Here is a 20284-nt window from a genome sequence, read left to right as displayed (position 1 = left end):
TACTGCTGTGCTGAAATTCCTGGTATCTTTTGCCTCCTGATTGGTGAATTATCTGACACGTACTCCATTCTACCCTAAAAGCAGCACTAATTCTTTTTGGCTGTGGTGATGTTCTCAATAATAATGACAGTTACATGATAGTAGTATCATGGTGCTAGAATCTTCAGCTTTTTTTGTGCTGCGTGCTTTATAAACGGAATGAACAGTCATTGGTGCAAAGTAGTTCAGCTGTAGGGTAAGGCAAGGCAGTATAACCCCACATGATGGGATATATCTCTAATGAAGAAATTCAAAGCAAAGAGAGAGCATACAAGATGCTCAGGGGAGAACCAAGAAAACTGGATGCAATCTGGCTACATCAGTACAGCCCTGTGTTCCAGCTAATTGAGATAAATGATAGATACAAGTGCAAACAGAAGTATAGGGATAAGGCATTAACAACAGAGTGATCCATAGGATCTTGACTACTTGGTGACTGAAAACCAGACTGGCAATGGTTTAGTTCCCATTTCCTGTAAGTCTTGCAGTAACATGTGGATGTGTAGAAATATCTGTAACTTTTTCACTATCCTGTTTGTTCTGTTTTCTCATGTGCCCTCCTGTTCATTGTTTTTTTTTTTGTTGTTGTTTGGGTTTTTTTCTTTTGTCACAGCTATCCAGAAGGCTTTGGGGTGGATGCAAAACCTAAGCTGGCTTCATATCACCAAATTTTCCTTGCTCCCACTGAAGAGGAAAAAGGTAGCCTACCTAGTCCAGATGATGGTAATTTATGGCACATGTTGCCTTTGGTTTACATAACTTTTTAGGCCAGGCACTTTTCTGCTATCAGAACACCTTGTGCAAGTGCTACTTAATTGCCGCTTCAGTGTATAGTCACTGCAGACACAACATGGAAAAAGGAAGGTTGAGCTAAATGTGACTTCTGTTTGCATTGTACATTTTTATTAAAAAATCACCCCACATCCTCAGGACTAATGGATATAACTTTGGAGATCTCTTTCCTGTGTTGTGGCTGGTATCAGTGCCCAGATAACTACAATTTGTAGCTCTACAAAGATGTCTTTTTGCTTCCTGTATTACACTAATTAGTTTGCCTTAGAACCTATGGAGGCAGTAGACAAAATGGAGCAGCTCCACTGACTGCAGAAGTTACTCTGGGCCAGTGCTATTTCAAATTAGATGTTTTTTCTTTAGCTGCTGCTTGACTTCTTACACACGCACACAAAAAAGTGAATCTTCATTTGTAGTTTCTTTTGTTTCCTAGTCCATCGGGAGATTCTGAGAACAGTAGAAATCATCTGGAAGCAGCTCATTACACAGAAACAGCAGGCTCTGGAGGACACTTACAAGATGGATCTTTCTGTAAAAGGAAATGACAATGAAAGGGACATGAAGATAATGGAGATCACTCCTTTATGGGAAGAAGTTATGACAAAAGCTTGGCAACACTGGATAGGTCTCTGTTCTTTGATGGAGTGCCCGTAGTATGCAAAGACATTTGTAAATGGAAAAGTTTCCATTTTAATGGAAATCTGCTTATTCCTTGGTTAAAATCTTTTTCTGCACCTTTTACCCTTCATCTGAACTTCAAGCAGATTCTCAGTTTCTCTCATCCAGGATTGTGATTGCTTTGTGTCATGTTCCAGCCCTTCTGCAATCACCTGGTAATGTTGTAGGGCTTGTGCTGTACTGCAAGAAAGAGAAATGTCCTTAGACAGCTGTATTCCATAAGATAATTTAAAAGGAAAGGTATTTGCATTAAGAAGGGCATCCCAATGTGTGAAGTGCTTCAGGGATTCAAAGCTCATGTCTGATCTATGGCAGACCTCTGTGGGGTCTTGAGAAGTACGTGTTAGCTCAATGTTTCTCTTATAAACAGAAGATCAATGAGGCATGCTCGTGTTTTTGTCTTGTGTAACAGGCATACATACCCTCTACCTTCCCACAGGCTCAACTTCAAGTCTTACAAGCTTTTTTTTTGTCTGTTCTGGCCTACAGCATCTGAAAAGAAGCTTCTCCAGAATAAAGCAGGGCCAGGTCTGCCACCGAGCAAACACAATTCTTGGAGCCTCTCAGCTGTTAGGTTGATACCTGGCCGAAACACGAAGGAGGTGACATGTAAATCTGAGGTAACGTCTGCTCTTTGTTTTTTCTGTCGCTGTCTGTCTTTAATATAGCTCTGGAGATTTTTTGTCTGGACTTTGGAGGCTTCTGATATGTCTGTTGCCATGTGCCATTTTAAACTCGACATCTATTGCAGTTAAGCCTCCTTTTCTAGACTGCTAGAAACAATCACTAAGAAATAGTAATTGATCTGAAGAACTGTGGTTGTCAGCCTTTATACATAACGTTCTAATGAATACTTTTTGCATAATGCCTAATTGTTGCACTTGAAAATACTAAGCAACCCTTGTGTGTTTGTGCTCTGCTTGGGTCAGAACAAGGTGAGGAGATACTGGCTTTGCTGCTGCTGCTTTGGACTTTTATCACTTATGTAAACCTTGTTCTTCAGACACTGAATTAGTAGAAAGGATCAGGTGTTACCATAGTACTGTCCTTTTATTTTCTACTCAATGTGGAGTACTAAAGGTTCAAATTTTAGTATAGTCTCAAATGATAAGGAGACAAGTGCTTCTATAAATGAGGGTTGGGTCTGGAGGCTATGCAGCATTCCTACTGCCAGCAATGCAGCTGGACTATCTTTTCCATATGTAAAATCCTCCTCTGCTGAGAGGGCCATTTCCATGGTTTACTGCCTGTTTGTCGAGAATACAAAAAAGAGCACCAATTAGATGTTACTTGTTTCAGTGTGTTAGGGTAAGAGTTACCAACTACACCATTGGATTGCATTGCACTGATAGAATATTTGGAGCTTTGGACTGAGCTTGTCTTGAAGTGCTGGACATGTGGTCATCTTTTCTCCTGTTGAGTAGAGAGTAAGCCTCTTACAGCATCACTTTAGGGAGCCTTAACCTTCTAGCTCAAGCTGTAGCAGGTTGCAGCTTTATCCTCAGTGCTGACTGATTCACTCCCGGTGTGTTGATCAGGAAGGCTATGATACCTGAGCAGTGTGTCTGATAGTACCTTACTGAGCAGCAAGTTTTTTCTCAGCATGCGACTCCATCCTTCTCATTCCTTAAAATCACTTTGCTACTTGCAGAGAGAGCAAGTTCTTTCCAGGTACATTTGTAGACTGTGATGTCATACTACCACTATTTGCCCTGGGGTGTGTTTAATTATTTTTTAAAATTAATTTTTATTATTACAGCTGATTACACCTCAGTGAGCAAAGTAATTGATATTTGTAAATGTATCCCAAGGAACATTTTGTACAACATGCTTTTTGCTGTTGAAGGTTAAAGACTCCGTTATTGGTTTTTCCCTAAATATGCCCACATCATTAGCTCCTCCAGTGAAAAGGTTGCCATCTGGAAAAGGCAGTATGGAGACATTATTCAGGCACAAGTGCATGAAATTGGTGTTTCTGCATCTTCTGTCTCTCTTCTGCAAGGAACCGGCTTGTAATTAAAGAAACTGGGTTTGGAGGAAACATTATTCATTTGGTGTTATTCCTTATCATGTCAAGGACTGACAGCTCCACAGCTCTGATAAATTGTTCCTCTCAATGAGATGCAATGCTACAGTTCCAAATGTTCTTCTCCACTCTCCCTCTCCCCCTTTCTCCCTCCAGCCTATCTTTGAGAAAGTTTTATACACTTCCCAGAGAGATGAAATCTAAGAGGAAGAAAATGAATTAATTTGCTCATTGACAGCTCTCTTTCTTTGTATACATCACAAGCGAGACATAAGGTGGGATTTTCAGCATCAAAGGAAGTTAGAAGCACAAGTTACATTAAAAGTAAAAGGTATTTTTTATCTCACTTTAGTAGTCACTTAAAGTGTTGTCATGTCATTTTATGTTACTTACTGTGTCTTGAATGCATTCTGTTTCTCCTTGGGAAAAATCTTCAGATACTGGCCTCTGTCTTTACCACTGCTGGTTATGGACCAGCAAAAGGCACGTGGTTGAAACACTGAGATAAAAGGAAAACTAGCAGTATGAACTACATAGTGAGAGACAAAGTCTTTAAATCCCATAGAAAAATAAAAATCTTTGCATTTACTGAGAGCTAAGCACAGTTGTTACTAGCTAAGCAAAAGTTAATAAATTTGAGAAAAGTGCAGAAATTCAGCCAGGATTTCAAAGCTTTGCCCGGTGGAAAGAAGAAATGCATTGGTTACTGTGTTATTAATTTAATTCCTTTAATAAACAAAATAAACAGGTTGAAGTAGTAATAGATTTGCAGCAGATTAATCAAAACAAAACCCCAAAACAATCCCAACACCACAAAAAGGCCCCACAAAACCAACAAACAAAACACCTCCCTCAAAGATATCAACATTTCCCTGTTGTCATTTACAAGATAGCAAGAGGGCTTTTAAGATCCAATCTCCAAATTTTTAAAAAACAGCGAAATTCAAACTATTCATTCTAGCAATGGATCAGGCCCTGTGTTTCTGCTGTACTTTCACTCAGGATCTCTAGCATCAGTGAAGCCAATTCCCTGCTATTTGGTGGCAAATGTCAGAATTAACAATGAAATGCAGATGTTTTCCCCTTATTTTAAAATTTACTTTGCTATCTAATGCTCTGCACTTTGGAAGGTGTGGTCATTCAGAAAACAGATCATGGTCATGTATCTGGTAGTAGAATGGTGTTGATCTGCTCTGGTAATTGCTATTTTATGCTTTCTTGGAAGTCTGAGTAGCCATGCAGGAGCAAGAGAAGCACTGTACACAGATATTTTTTTAATGCTCAGAGTTGGGTAAATTTGCTGGCAGGATGGTTTGTAAGATACTGCATACAGTGTCAAAGGTTTCCAAATCATTGACTTCCCTGCTTCAAAGTAAACCTTTTGCTCTTTCTCCTCCCTTTCTCCCTCACTCTTTCCTGAGTATTGCTGTTTGAATCTTGGATGTGTATTTAATTTTTAGATTAGCAATGACTGATGGTTTATGTTGTCTTCAACAAGCTGCAAGAGCAGCAAGGGACCACTATAAAAAATAATGTTTCAGTAAATCGTAAATCAGTCAAGAGCTTCTACCATGCCATGTCCTGAGATTCACTTTGAGGATGAGTGCCCAAGCAAGGTTGCAAGCAACATACTTCTAACTACTCTGTGACACACTGCCTCAGGGCTATAGGTATAGTTGTAGTCTTTACAAGAAATGCTGAACCTCCTGAGTTTTCAAGCAGGCCTGATTATGCCTGTCCTCCCCTGTTTTGGTTCATTAATAGTATTCCTTTATGCCAGAGACCCATACACCTTGAGATAATGAAACTGAAAAGCTCTTTTTAATTCCAGTCTTCAGAGTGAAGAGGTTAACAGAGACCTCCTAATTTATAATTGCAAATCTAGAGACTTTACAGTAGGATTTTGGTCAGCAGGAATATACTTGTGAAGACAGCCATAGCCAAAGAGCCAGCATGTGACCTCCTTTGTGCTGGTTTTGTTATTCTGTCCATTTCAAGAGAATTCTTCCTGGTTAGGTGATGGGAAAATTCAGGCTTTGAACTCTTAAGGTTTTTTGAGCAGTTTGATGGATAACTTGGTTTCTGCTCTGCTGCCCTTAGTGTATGCAAGGTCACTGCAGAGCTAGGAGAAAAAAGAGTTTAATGGTGTAGTTCTATAAGCTAGAAGATACTAGATGTTAAGTTTGGCTTGACTGGGATTGATTAATTGTTCTTTAGTTGGTTTTGTACTAAGAGACCATATTTTGTGCTTACTTTCATAAGCAACAGGCAGATTGTAAAACCCACAACAGGTCTTAAGAAGATAACTGAATCAATGTGTCAGCATTTTTTGTCTCTGTGGATAACAGAGGCCAGCTTGGATGGGGCTTTGAGAAACCTGGTCTAGTGGAAGGTGTCCTTGCCCACGGTTGGGGGTTGGAAGTAGGTGATCTTTAGGTTCCCTTCAAATCCAAACCACTCTATTATTCTGTGATAACTTCCTGAAGTCAGGAACTTCGAGAAAAGACTTCTTGCCTGAGATATAAATCACTGTCAGACACAGAGTCTACTTCCATTTCTTTTTGAAAATTCTTCCTCCTGATTTTTTTACAATGTAATATTTTATTTACTTATACTGACAGCTAAGCTGTCTTGATGAACCTGTTGAAAAGAAACTACAAGTTCATTTACTCATTTAGGAAGGTGCTTTGCAGCTTCTTTTATTCCTGGCTGTCAGTCTTGCTTCACGCTTTTGCAGCCGTCTTTACAGATTTTGCATTAGGTATGGGCGAAGATGGAGAAATAATCTATTTTAATGTGTACAGATCATACTCAAGTTCTTGGTTGACATGTCTGTGTGCTAAAGTCTGTGTTTTAGAGGCTAGTTTTAAAAGAGGCTTTTTCAGCGTTAGTGATTTACGTTGAACTGCAAGGCTGATGGTGTATTCCTTGGCTCTTGTCAGGGCACAGAAAACTCAGCTGCAGGACAGAAAATCAGCATTAGTTCAAATGCTGTGTGTCAGCGGGCTCTGACTTCAGTAAGAAAGAAGCTTTATCTCAAGCTGGCAGACATTAATTTACAGAAACTTGGCCATTAGCACCCAAGATGTCAGTGGTAACACAAGCAGCTGAACCTAGAGCTAAGTAGTGGGAGAGTGCCTTAAAATACCAGTTATTTTTTTCCTGCATCCTTATAGCATCTTTCAGTCACTGACTGCAAATTGAAGGTGGATGCTGACCAGCCTGGATTTTCAAACAATAGTAGCACCACTGCATAGGACTGGTTGTTTAAGGTGGAGAGGTATGTGAGGTAGTGCAAGGGAGAGCAGGGTTGAACAAAAAGAGCATGCTAATTTGTGATGAAGGAGGTATAAGCTCAACTTAGCAGTTCACAGTGGGTGAAATGAATTATACAGAAATATCTGAAACATAATAAAAAATTATTACTTAAATATTTTTCTTACCAACAACTCAGTTGGTCTTTTGCCAGCTTTTTAAGCTGAGTTTAAAAAAGCAAATGCATAATGATATTTCTTTGAGAAGTGCATAATTTGTGTAACATCTTTATCTTTATAATAGAAAGATAATTAACATCACTAATTATCTAATTAAGTTCATTAACTATCCACCAACAGTGCACCATGAAGTTGACATTATGTTCTTCTGTCAACAAATGCTTTGATTTCTTAGGAAGTAATTAAAATGTAAATTAGCATGTCATTAAATGCACAAGGGAAGTTTGGAATCAAATATTCATTTCAAAACTGTTCATAGAAAATGTTTTTTTACTTCAGTGAAAACAGGCACTTTACTATTAATGATGTATATTAAACAATTTCCATTACAATATTATTGTCTTGTTTAATAGCTGGCTCAAAGCTAAATTACAGTATGCTGCGGCAAGCTGGAAAAAGTTTCTTTAACTTTGAACAAAGTAATTTGTATGTCCTCTTAAGTGGATGTCTGACACTGCTCACTTATCATTTACAGATTGTTTTCAAGATCATAAAGAATAATTCAACATGTCCATAAGTTAGATAAGAATTGCAAGAAAACACAAAATGCAGAGCTGACTAATTTCATGTAATACAAATCACTGAACTTCCTGAAATGTATGAAGATAATTTCTATATTAATTGGAGCTAACCTTTTAACAAAGAAGTTGAATTATAAAGGTTGTATTATGATGAATAAGAAATATTAGTCTGACTTAGATCCACAGGCCATTTATCCCACAATCCCCTAAAAATCCAGAACTAATTGCTAGAGGAGACAGTTTGTGACAGCACAATGCACAGTAGAAAATCGGTCCTACCAAATTTCTTCATTTAGAGCAGTTTCATCTTAAAACATGATATACAAGAAATATCTATTTCAAAACTTTCAGTGAGTAATTATTCAGAGGGTTTTTTGGTGTGGTTTTAAACTCAGTGGTGTGCTGTGGTGGTGAAATCCCTTAATTTAATTATATATTGTATGAAAAGATGTTTTCTTTTGTTTACTGCATATTTTTTTAATATGTTTTTCCTTTTCACACTAGAGATTGTGTGCGGTTCAGGCTTAAGCTTGGATATAGGATTTCAGTCAGCAGAGTTTAATGTTTAAAGCTGTTGGCATTGAAATTTCACCTTTCAGGAGCTGTGAGTTGCAGTGTTTTATTTTCATGCAACAGGTTATGTCAAAAGAGTTCTAAAGTGTCAAAATGAATGAAAGCCAAGTTTTGTTTGGTTGCAGACAAAGCCTAGAAACAAATGCTAGCCACTGAAACAGATTTATTTTTTTTTTTCCTCTGCTGAATAGATAGAAAGATAAATATTTTTTGTTTTAAAACTTCAGGTGGGATTCACAGTCTCATCCACAATTTTCCACAAGAAAATAATTTTTCACTATTCATTATTTTTTAAGTTGTGTTTTATTATTTTTAAAGACAATACTTTTTTTTTTTCAGTCATATTGTTATAAATCTTTATAAGGAGAAGAATTATGACCAAATCTGCTTGTCAATACATTATGAGTTTACTTATGGTGTCTTGTCTCATACAGGGAGCAGTATAAAAAGTACATAAGAGTCTGGTTACCCATAAAATTAAGTATTAATTTCTATCAGACAGCAGGGGGCTGAAAATAGCTGAGGGTGGATGGAGGTAGGTGCAAGTAGAGAAAACAGGAAATCGGGGGAGGTCCTAGAAATCTCTGCAAGATGAGCTTAAACATTTTTCCTAAATGAAGAGTATGGCATACTTTCCTGTGCTGAAGACTGTGTCCATTTCTTATTGTTCTCATCCTAGCTAGCCAAATTAAAGACAAAGCTTGATTGTCCCTATTTCTTAATGCTTTCTGCTGCAGAATAGCCTGGAGAGTCCTGGATTATTTTACAGGCATTAAAAAGTCCAGAATTAATCTTGTCACCTCAATTCCTGTCATTTTAGGAAATCTGGTAATTTTAAGGGTCAGGGAAGAAATGTTCCTTTGTATTCTGTACTCTGAGCTCTAAGCATACACTATAATTTACAGAATTCTTCCACCACCTAAAGGATTAGAACTGCAAAGTTTTCTTAAATAAAAGCCATTATTAAAATATAACCAAAAAATGCCAGTGCATGAGGCTTTCAAATAAATGCATTGAGATACTATGTAATAAAGCCCGAAGTTTCATACAACTTTAAGACTTTGTAGAAAATCATCATTTTAAATAGAAATAGGAAAATGATGAGTAAGAACAAGTGAAGGCAAGAAGAGACTCCGTTGCTATTTCCCATAACACTGAAGTCTGATCTTCACCTTTCACTAGAGGTGAAAGCTAATACCTCTGCCAATACAGGATGAAACGGAGCCCTCAAGAGGTTGAGTGAATTATCCCAAATTTACAGAGGTCATTCACAGAGAGGACTAAAGATCAAATATATATCACTTGTCATTGTGCTTTTTTGCTATGAGGAGATGAGTTACCTGTTCTGCCAGGAATTTCTCTCTTTAGTAGTATCATTTGTTGAAGCAGTATGTTTATGTGCACACATACATACCTACATCTATACAGTTGCTATAAAAGTAGAGCTCCTTGAGTGCTGCCTGAGTTTAGCTGATAAATACAATGTGGAAGTCTCATCACATGTACACCATAGTTTGGGTTTATCCTCTTGAAACCCACCCCTGCATGTGGGTATATTTATGATGCACTGAAATATGGAGGTTGTTCCTCATTAAGTTTGCTATTCCCCAAGCAACTGGTGATGCCAGGAATCCATCCATGATCCTTAGGAGCAGTTGGCACAGTGCATTAGCCTCCTAGCGGGTTGAGGCACGAAGCTTCCATGCAATACTTAACTGCTGGAACTGCAGTCTGTTGAAAAGCTAAATGAATTTTGGCAAACTAACAATAAAATCCACATAGCAATAACAATTTTGTGATTCAAAACAGTCTGCAAACAACCCTCACTGTGGAGAGTGTATATGAAGGACTAGGACAAACTGTTCTTTAATCTGCTAAGGAAAAATCTGCCTTAGCTTAATGCTTGTTACCTGATGACTCATGAAACAAATTTTACTCTTATGAAATGAACCTAGTTGCTTCCTAATGCATAGTCAGATACTTGAAAAGCAGTCTGGTCACAAGATGGGTGCCTTATTTTTTGCACAGTGTAGCAGTGTACCTTGTCTCTGATTCACTGTGTTAGATTTAGTAGCAGTAGTAAACTTAGAGATGTTATATGCACTTTGTTCCTGTATATGAATATAACAGAGCTGCTAAATTGGAGACATCAGCCAGCTCTGGTAGTTTAATATAACAATTGGATTCTTCTCAGTAAAGCTGCCATGCTAGCTGCAATCCTATTCCCTGCTTATGAGACTGATGAAAGAGGGATCCATTTATTTGCCATGATTTAGCAGGAAAGGACTAGAAGTACTGGGTTTTACTTGTGCATTCAGGAAGGGAAATTCTGATTAGATGTGTGGAAAAAAGTAGAACCTGAGTTGAGCAAATTAAGATTTCACACCTCAAAAGAGTTTAGGCTCAAAACTGCTGACAATCTTGCTGTGTAGCTTTTTAAGTTGTAATGGTTCAGGAAGTTCCAATTAAGAAGGTTATCAGCTTTTGATGGTGACTAAAACATCATTTGCTTTGGTGAGAAAGTGCTCCTTCCTGACTAAGTCACATCATTGGTGACAAGATCCACGCTGGTCCAGGGCAGGCAGTCCAGAGGACAGAGCTGGGATATGGGGCTGCTGAGAGGAGCAATGCTGCACCAAGGGTGGATGCCATCTTATGTTGAGCTGCTAGGAAATATATCCTTTAGTAAAACTGAACAATTTGCTCTTTCTAAAATAACATGTTCTTTTAATTCTTTTTCATCAAAAAGACCCAGCTTTTCTGTTTGATTCATGATGGGAAGAGCGTGTCACACTTGTATAATGTCATTTTTCTCATTGTAATGATACTGATTTCCTGTTTGTCTTTTGCAGTCATAACCCATAGAGGTTTTAAGCATGTTTAATATCCACTTTTGAGGTCCAAGTGCTGTGTATGTAATATCTGTACCTTTGTATCTTAAATGCTTGTTTTAAAGGCAAATCTGCTTCCCCTCAGTAGCAGACAACCTGCATATAAAGATTGCAAAATATATGCCTAAACACATCCAGAAACAAAATTATTTCATGAATCAGGGTCATCAAATCTGTTTCTGCCATGCGCAAACTCCTTGCCACTGTCACATATGGTATTTACATGCAGTTTGTTGTGTCTCTAAGAGCTTCTTAGCTGCTGTTCTGTTTTTCTGTGCCAATGGAATACTTTCTAAAAACCTAGTGACTGCTTGAATAGCTGTAATTAGCTCAAAAAACATTCCACATAGAATTGTTTAATTGTTAAGAGAAATAAGGTAAGTAGACTCTTCCTGTGACATAAGATGTAATATTTGGTAAATCAGCTATATTAGAATAGCAACTGGGAACCTAAGAGGAGAAAGGAATTTGAAATTAGTTCATCACATTTTTTCCCCCATCCCTCTACTGCATACTATCACCTTATGCATCCTCTTTGCGGGCTTTTCAGGCTATTTCCAAGTAATTATGGTTGGGTTTACCAATTTTCCCTTCCCCTGCAACCAAGTCATAGTGACAGGATGTTCCAGAAACTTGTCTTGGTTTCCCCATCAGTAAGCTGAAGACTTTGGCCTCTTCCTTAAAAGCATCTGAGATACACTTGTGAAAAGTACAAGAGTAATATTTTTTTGTAGCGGTGATGCCATATGAATTCTCTTACTGTGTATGCTTATATAGTTTTCTTTTGCTTAGAAGAGCTAAACACTAGACTGATATCATTAGTTCTAGTCCTCACCAACAGATAACTAAAACACATGCTTCGAAACAAGTATGTGAATATTCTTGCTATCGTCCATGGAACTATTCACTTGGTACAGGAAAGGATCTGGGCATTTGGGCTTTCCTTTTGGCTCTTCCAGGTCCAAAAATATTTTGACTTGAAGTTTATTTTTATTTGTTAATGGTTTTGGCACATACTTTTATGTGCACATGTGTCCTGTAAAACCAAACATAGCCTTTAATTCTCCAAAGAAAGCCTTAAAGTGCAGCACTCCAATGACATAATGTTTATTCAGGAAAAACTGTGGCACACATGGCATCTGAATCATGCAATATGAGTTTATTATGGTAAGCCTGAATATTTATGTGGTGCAGGAGTGTTAAGTGTTATATATATGCATATATATACACACATATAAAATAATATGTAAAAAACATATTTAAAATATTCCAGAGGTCAGTATAGAACTGTTAACTTAGACATCACACCTCAATCTTTTTTCGACCATTTCTTATTACAAGCAGCCTTTCAAGTGCTGTAGTTGAAAGAATGTATAGGTAATCCACTCTTCGGGTTTTTTTGGCATGCTAATTTTCTTTTTGCCAGCAATTTTCTCCTTGCTTGTTTTACCTTTCCCCAGTGCTAATAATTTTCTCTCCAATTTGCATGAGGTCTCCATGCAATAGGATAGATGGTTTTTGATCCTGTGGTTGGTTGGTTTAGGGTTTTTTTTTTTAATAGGGAAATAGCTTGTAAATCCCATCACTTTTTCAAGCCTTAAATACTGGACGAGGAATCTGGGGCAGCAAAATTACCTGCTTGTACTTAGAATTTATTGTTGTCTAAGGCTGCAAAATAAAGGAGTCTGTATTAAAAATAACTTCAAGTGTGGTATAATACTCAAATTTTTAGGCCAGAGTGGATCAATATAGCCTTTTAGTCTGCTCTTCCCTAGGATGCAGTTCATAACTCAAACCTTATGTTACACAATATTAAAAATTACCAAAGCTGGCATATTGTTTTTGTTCAAGACAGATATTACACTGTGGCATTACTGTATTTAGTCTCTTCCATAAAGAGTTGCCATTTTAAAGGATAATCACCTACAATTTTTAATGGAAACTATTTATTTGCTGGAAACTTGCTTGCACTAGTTGTTCATTAAGCATTACAATGCAACAGTTCTGACTGAACACTTAAAAATAGCCTTGTCTATATTCTCCTTGTCTATTGGAAATCCTTTTCAGATATTTTTTTGGGGTTATTTTTTAGTTTTGGTTTGTTGAGTTTTTTCCAGTCATGGTGATCTCCAGTTTTGTTAACTGTTTATTAAATTTTACAACCAGATGTTTTCTTGTGGGAATGACCATCAGGGACATGTTGAAGATGACTAGTTAGAGCTCATTTGGAAGCCAAAGTGGTGGGTCTTCACCAGACATGGCAACCCTTCTTCTTACAACCTTTTGTATGTTTCAGAGGCTAGGAGCTGGGTCAGTGAAGTCAGTGAGAATCAAGAATCTTTGCAATGTGAGCTTTGACCTTAGGGGGCTGATCAGTGGCCATGAGTGAAATACAAGACTATGAGCAACTTCAAAACAGATGCCAGTGAAGCCCTGACTTGGCTTGAATAGCCTGTGGGTTTATGAAATGGTTGTTAGTACTTGGAGGAACTGGAATTTTGAACGATTTTCATCCTATGTCCACAGAGAGCTGGGATCTCAGCTCTTCTCCTGTACTGAGCCCAGCTCAACAGCACAGAGATGCTGTTGCTTTCTAGGTCAGCCTTTACGGCAGTTTTATATGAATTATGGAATAGTTTTGTGAGGCCACAACTGTGATTACAGGTTTAATGATGCTTTAAGCAAACAAAATTGTAATGACTTTCATCAGTGTAAAACAGGAGCTTCCTGCAGGGAAACACCAATAAATGTGACTTTGCAGCAGGGGTACAGACCTGGCTGGCAGCCAGCAGTAATCGGCACACCACATAGACCTTGTGTGTTAACTTAATTATAGCACAGTGCAAGCAGCAGCTAGACAGTTTGCTGTGAGGAATCACTGCCAGCATGGCACAGTCTATGCATTTAAAAGTTACCCATCTGATCCATGGCTTTAGGTAGTAAGAGACTTGGACTTTCACAGCCAGTTTAGCCATGTGCTGTGACTCTCAGCAATCTCACCTCTCTCAGGGAAGCTTGGGTGGGGATGTGAGCCTTTGCCAGGCATTGGGGGCACTCTAATGTCTCCTATATAGTCTCTGAACAGCTTCTGCCCTTTCTGCCATTACTAATGCTCAAGAATCTATATCAAAGGAAAAGATATTTCTGCTACTCTCTTTAACGCAGCTATTGGTCAGCCACTCTACTGCCTTTTTTAAAACTTTTTCCTTTTGTGATTTTAGTGTATCTTTTGTAAGTTCCTGGGAAGGGCAAGCAATCTTACTTGGTTTCAAAATCATGTTCAAGTAAGCCTGCATCTACATATTTGGCTGGCTTTTGGAGTAGTTAGCAGTGTCTTCTTGTATTAGTATAGCTCTAAAAGTTTCCAGTTCCAGAGCTAGCTCAAACATCTCTGCACAACAGTCCCATTAAAAAGTGTATTTATACTCCAAGTCACTTGTTGCAAGAGAACTTAGGCTCTTAAAACTCAAATGTTTTTAGGAACAATCGCTTTCCTGTCTTCAAAAAGAAGACAGGAACCATTCCTTTGTTTGCACTTTCTGTTTATGCAGCAAGGACCAGGTTACAAATCCTTACTTCAGTCATGGTCTTTGTAACAGATAATTGTCTTTTATGCTACTTGCAGTACTAATTCAGCTCCAAAAGGAGGAGCTTTAAATTTTGTCTGCTGTTTTTTTTCTCCTTCTGAGCAGTTCCACTAAGGCCCTTGGTTAAAAAAAATTAATATATTTGTCTTCCTGGTGTAAGTGTGCAACTTGCTCTGAGATGACTGCCTCATCACTACGCTACCTGCAGGGCCTTCAGACTTTCAGACATAGGCCGTATTTCCCAATCATTTTACCAAAAGGCAGAGCAACTAATGCCTTTCTCTGCCCTTCAGAATTTACAGCTGCAGCACCTTGATGCCATGTGTTCTGATGATTCTTCTAGGGATTTGTGTCGTCTATGGAACAGTACCGAAGAACTGGGCAGGAGCTGTATGCCTCTTTGTACAGGAACCACATACAGGTAAATAACAGGAATATCGTGCTACAGCTTGCTTTATTGAAAGGATGCTCTTGGACTACCCTGACAATCAGGCATTTCAGAAATGAGAGGCATAAATTCTTCAGTGTAAGGGTGGTGAGACACTGGAACAGGCTGCCCAGAGACGTTGTGGCGGCTCCAACCCTGGAGGTGTTCAAGGGCAGGTTGGATGGGCCTCTGAATAGCCTGTTCTAGTGGAAGGTGTCCCTGCCCATGCAGGAGAGTTGGAACTCCATGATCTTTAAGGTCACTTCCAACTCAAAAAATTCTGTGATTCTGAGAGGAGTAGTATGCCCAAAGAAATGCTGAGAGTTGACAAAGTCAGTACTTCATTCCTGACATCACCACTGGAGTGTGACATAGTGTCACTCAGCAATCAGATTGCAGATCCTCACTTTATCTTCAGGAGCCTTTTTTCTTTTATTTAAATGAAGTATTTCACTCTCACAGTGGAAGAAATGAAAGTGAGGACTTTGAAATGTTTTTCTTAGCATCCAGTAAGACTTTTCTGGAGGTCTCAAGCTCGTAGCTAGTAAAATCTCACTAGTAAGTTTTTCTTTTCAGAATCGGCCATGAGAGATCAACAAGCTTTTCATTCTTTGAAATTCTCACCTCTTGTTTCCTTTAAATTAATATTGTAATATTCCCCAACTCCCTGCACACACCTCTTAAGTAGATGTAAGTAAATTTATGCCATGCTTGAAGGGAGCACAGTACCCTTCTGACTGAGACTTTCAGACTTAGTTTTCAGTGAGCATGGTTGTTGTCATTTGACACAAATATTTGCCAGAAAAAAACCTGGAGTAAATAAAACCTCTCTGATCCTGTTCTCCTGACTCGCTGCTTTTGAGTTGGAAATCTAATTAAAACAGCCATTTTCAAGGAGGTTGAACTTTGTGACATGCCTTTATTTGTCACTGTCTCTGAGTTTTACTAGTAGCATCTCCCACAGCAAACTTTCAGTGGTGAGTTGGACCTGTGTTTGATGGGCTTGCAGCACTCCCTGTACAGTGGTCCAGTACAGTTGGTTGGCTAGATCTCTCTGAATCACTGGGGTGGTGCCACGATTGGATGGGAAGAGGGAATGTGTGCAAAAGGTGGCACAAATTGGTTATGTCCCACAGGTGCTGCAATGTGGTTACAGCAAAGCAGCCAAGGACTGGATGATACTTGAGGAACAACTTTTCTATAGAAGGGGCCCATGGAGAGATGCATCACGATCCTTAGAGCCACAATGGATTCTTGATTGTTATGAGGGGCCTTCACGAATGAGGAGGAGGATTCAACATGCAAACACCCAGGTGGCAACAATGCAAATGAAGAATGAGGTAGAATGCTTTTGCAGGAGGTGCACATTTTCTGTAACAGTTGCTGGTGACTTTATACTCCTCTCTTTTCTCTGCTTCTTGTCTCTTGACTTAGCAGTATGCTATGCCATGCACAGAGAACCCACTTGAAAGGTCCAGTTTTGGGAGACAGAGGGTCTGCAATGTGTTTAGCAGCAATAGAATGTTTTTCCCTCTTTTCTAGTATAGGATCTCCCCAGACAGATGTGCATATAATCCAACCATCTTTTTCTGCTTTTAATATCTCATGGGTGTAGCATGTTCCAATGTATGCAACTGAGACTGTCCTATAGCCTTATACTTATTAGAGTGGCTAAAACTATTGGATGATCAAAAGGACAATTAGAGTAGCTTGAACTAAGCATTGACCTGTATGAGCGGTGTATTTACTACTATCAGTCTTTATAGTGTCTAAGTGCCAAATCCTATCAACCAGAAGATTAAGCACTTCAGTGTATCAGGAGAATCCCATCTCTAGGACATTTTCAGCTTTTATGTGAAGCTTGGATTCTGGCTGTTTTCTGTAAACTGGGTGGAATGCTTTCTATCCTACAACTGCCCTCATGCAGAGTTGTCTTGGAAAAGAAAATAGTTCTTTTGCTTAATTTTTGACATTTGTTCCTACATGTAATTGTTTCTTTGGGTCCTTTTGAAAGAGTGTATTTGAATTTCCAAGGCATTTATTTCCAAAGTATCTCTAAATCTGTGTTTTTCTCTGCAATAAGTTTGCAAGTTATTTGCATTTCTCTGGGTATGCCACTCTAGTCATACCTAGTCTCTTTTCAGGATCTCCTAGGAAACAGAAATGAAACAAGCTCCCCTGCTGCAGTGAATTCAGGTAACCTTTTAGGGTTAAATACATCATCAAGAGGGTGGACACAAACAGTCAGAGAGAATTTTAATTAGGGTATGGAGTTCCAGGTCAGAATTTCATCTAATTAAAAAAAAAATAATAATTATGTCAGCACTCTGGGCTAAAAAGACACTTGAAAATCCAGGAAAAGACTGATGCTACAGGCTACAGGTGGTATATAAACTATGTTCAGAATTCGTTGCTCTCTTGTTGCCACCAGAAAGACCTGAATTAAAAAAAAGCTATATTGAAGCTATATTGAAATGAAAGCTTTGGGCATTCTTGGAAACCAGAAAAGCTCCCAAATGCTGAATCTCAGAAGGAAAAGTGCAGAATTTCCCCTTGCTTTGGTAGGCAGTCTAGTTCTATCTCTAAAATAATATTTAAAACCAATGATAGATGGCTCAGAGAAATGGTAATAGGAATTGTAACTTTCCAAGAATGTGAACAAAATAATGGAGTGTGGAAGAAAAACAATAAAAAAGCTAACATGTCAAATTGTTTTTCAGCATTCAAAATATAATGCAATTTTTTCAAAATATGTTCTGAACATTTTTCAGTTTCCAAGGTCAACTTTTCTGGTATGTGTGACATGAAGAGAAGTGGGGGGATATACAGAAATCAATAGTTTTTCAGAGAAGGAAAAAAACAAACCATTCAGAAAGAGCTGTAGTCTGGAAATGTCATCAAAATCAAAAGTTGTGGGTTTCAGTCACCTGTATGGCTGCTCCAAGTCAAGCTTCTAGTGTACACTCTTACACAAGCAGTATTGTTGTATATTTTTTAGTGTGACAGGGCCTAGATATCAAGTGACAGTGGAGCTCATTGTTCTAGACTTCAAACAAGATTAAAGTACTATATAGTTTCTGTATGAAAGTGGTTACAGTCTACCTTAATAAGAAGGATGATCATGCCTTCCCTAACTGTATGCGCTATATAAATTTACAAAACTTGTGACACAGCTTGTGCAAGATATGAGTGGATTATCTCTGCTTGGGTTCTCTTATGATCCTGCTCAGTGCATGTCTCCCTCCAGAAGATTACCCTTTTAAATTTTTCCTAATTTAATGTGAGTATGCAAACAGATTCTTTTTTAAAAAATTAAATTATCACATAATCAGCCCAACACAGTACAGAAATAAAAATACATTTGTTTGACATGTTTGAATCTTTAGTGATTATAGTAATTTAGTATTAATTATGACTGAATGCAGGTACCTGTTTTTAATTCCCTGAACTAAGCATCCTTCTTTAGCACAGATTTTATTTCTCTTGCCTTTTACTTTGCAGATAAATAATGCTGTTTCCCAAGGTAGAACAGATGGGTGGCAGTCTAAACTGTACAAGCTTTTGGTGTCATCCAGCTACAACTAAAACTGCCATTTCTTTTATATTGATATAGGAGAACTGACGTTAAATGGAGCAGAAAGGGAAATGGATAAGAAAGGATCTGATTTTAACCAGCTAACGTTCTTCCCTGCTCTACATGAAAGTTTCCATTCAGAAGACTTCTTGGAACTGTGTGTGGAGAGACAAATAATACTGCAGGAGTTTGCAGAATGTGAAAAGGTAGGAAAGGTGAACTAGAAAATTTTCTCTGGGTAGATGGCATTTTGGAAGGTGAATTGGATGTGGAGGCCTGTCTGTACCTTTCAGTTTGGGGTTCAGGTGGATTCAGGCTACAGAAAACATCATCACTGTCTGTTTCCTTAGAACAATTACAATTTTTCAGCCTCTGTATGAACTCATATGTAGACATATTCTTGAAGAGCACTTAACATTAACTCTTTGAAGGAATAGAAAAAAAAATTGGGTGTGCGACCCAAGGTATTCTTGTACCTGTGAGACAGTATTTTCTGAATTTGCCTAAAACATAGCAAATTATGAGACTCAGAGAATTTCTGTCCTGCTTCCCCACCTTTGCTCATTCCCAGAGCAGTGCCTGGATCAAGTTTCTTTATTATCTCTGGAAGGGTATGCCACTTTTGTCTGGGTTGCCAATTCAGTGATGTTTAAATCTCTTGCTGCTGAATGCCAGAAAATGTTTTCTTCTTCCCTTCACATTCCTTTTTCTTCTCTACCTCCCCATAAGTACTGGACAGATTCTTCCCTCTAAAGCCATATTGACTTACCTGCTTCCTGTTTCATGCTTATACCATGTGTCATCTAGTCAAAATGGTGTAGTTCCTTCTTTGTTCTTGTACTGGACTGAATGTCCTTCTCTCAGGTTTCTTCCCAGCATAAGGAAGAGGCAAGTTCAGGAACACTGGGGAAGTACATAAGCTATGGAGTAAATAGGTGTGATTCTGTTAGGGAGACTAGCTTTGGCCTGGTATATTCAATTTAATCCCTTTGCTCAAAAGACCTACCCTTCTCTTTCAGCATAGTCCCCACAATGGGGACTCCAAATCACACAAATCAAATCCTTGATGTTGGATATGCAGAGCACATAGCCATTTTCTGCAGGACTGATTTTTTTGCAGTGTTTATTCCAGTGACATCATTCCCCTTCGTTGGCCTAAGAGTTCATATGCCATAGTGGAAGCGAAGGGTCAGACTTGCAGTGTTTAAACTCAGCCATTAGAGCACTATGATAATAGAACATAGATACAGAAATAATTATTTTATTTTTATGTCTCAATACTAGCACCAAATTTTCTTGATGCTTTGTCAGTGACTGGGGGACACATTTGTGCTCTAACATGGTGACTTCTTCATGCTATTAGAACTGTTAATACACTGTCTGTTGAGTATAATTAATTTCCCTGCTGCTCCTCCTTTCTCCCCCCACATACCTCTCCACAGCAGAAGGAGACAAGCATGAAAATGTGAGGCATGTTTTCCATGTGCTGATCTCATTTTGAGCCTTCAGGCTGTCTGTCTCTTCTCCATGTAACTCTGCAGGAAGCCATCAGAAATGCCAGGCATGTTTTTTTCCAGGAGCAGTCACTGTGCTGCCGAGCTGACAGAAGTATTAAAAAAAGCAGTAGGGGATGACATTAGCTGTCCTGTGCTCACTTAGTGCACTGCGGTCCTGCCTTGTAA

The 20284-nt window shown here is 38.5% G+C and overlaps 1 protein-coding gene across 1 annotated transcript in view; it reads left to right on the top strand.

The window, feature by feature from the left end:
- The window catches only part of WDFY4 (WDFY family member 4), a 126563-nt gene that overhangs the window by 51982 nt on the left and 54297 nt on the right, over positions 1-20284 (top strand). The window contains exons 36-42 of the mRNA XM_051619006.1: positions 653-762; positions 1265-1456; positions 1999-2129; positions 14945-15022; positions 16165-16368; positions 17173-17224; positions 18642-18808. Of these exons, the coding sequence (XP_051474966.1) occupies positions 653-762; positions 1265-1456; positions 1999-2129; positions 14945-15022; positions 16165-16368; positions 17173-17224; positions 18642-18808 (934 nt within the window). The remainder of the gene's footprint in view (positions 1-652; positions 763-1264; positions 1457-1998; positions 2130-14944; positions 15023-16164; positions 16369-17172; positions 17225-18641; positions 18809-20284) is intronic.

This window comes from Apus apus, chromosome 4 (genome assembly GCF_020740795.1).
Source record: "Apus apus isolate bApuApu2 chromosome 4, bApuApu2.pri.cur, whole genome shotgun sequence".
Lineage (NCBI taxonomy): Eukaryota > Metazoa > Chordata > Aves > Apodiformes > Apodidae > Apus > Apus apus.
This window is presented reverse-complemented; position numbering and strand designations above follow the sequence as displayed.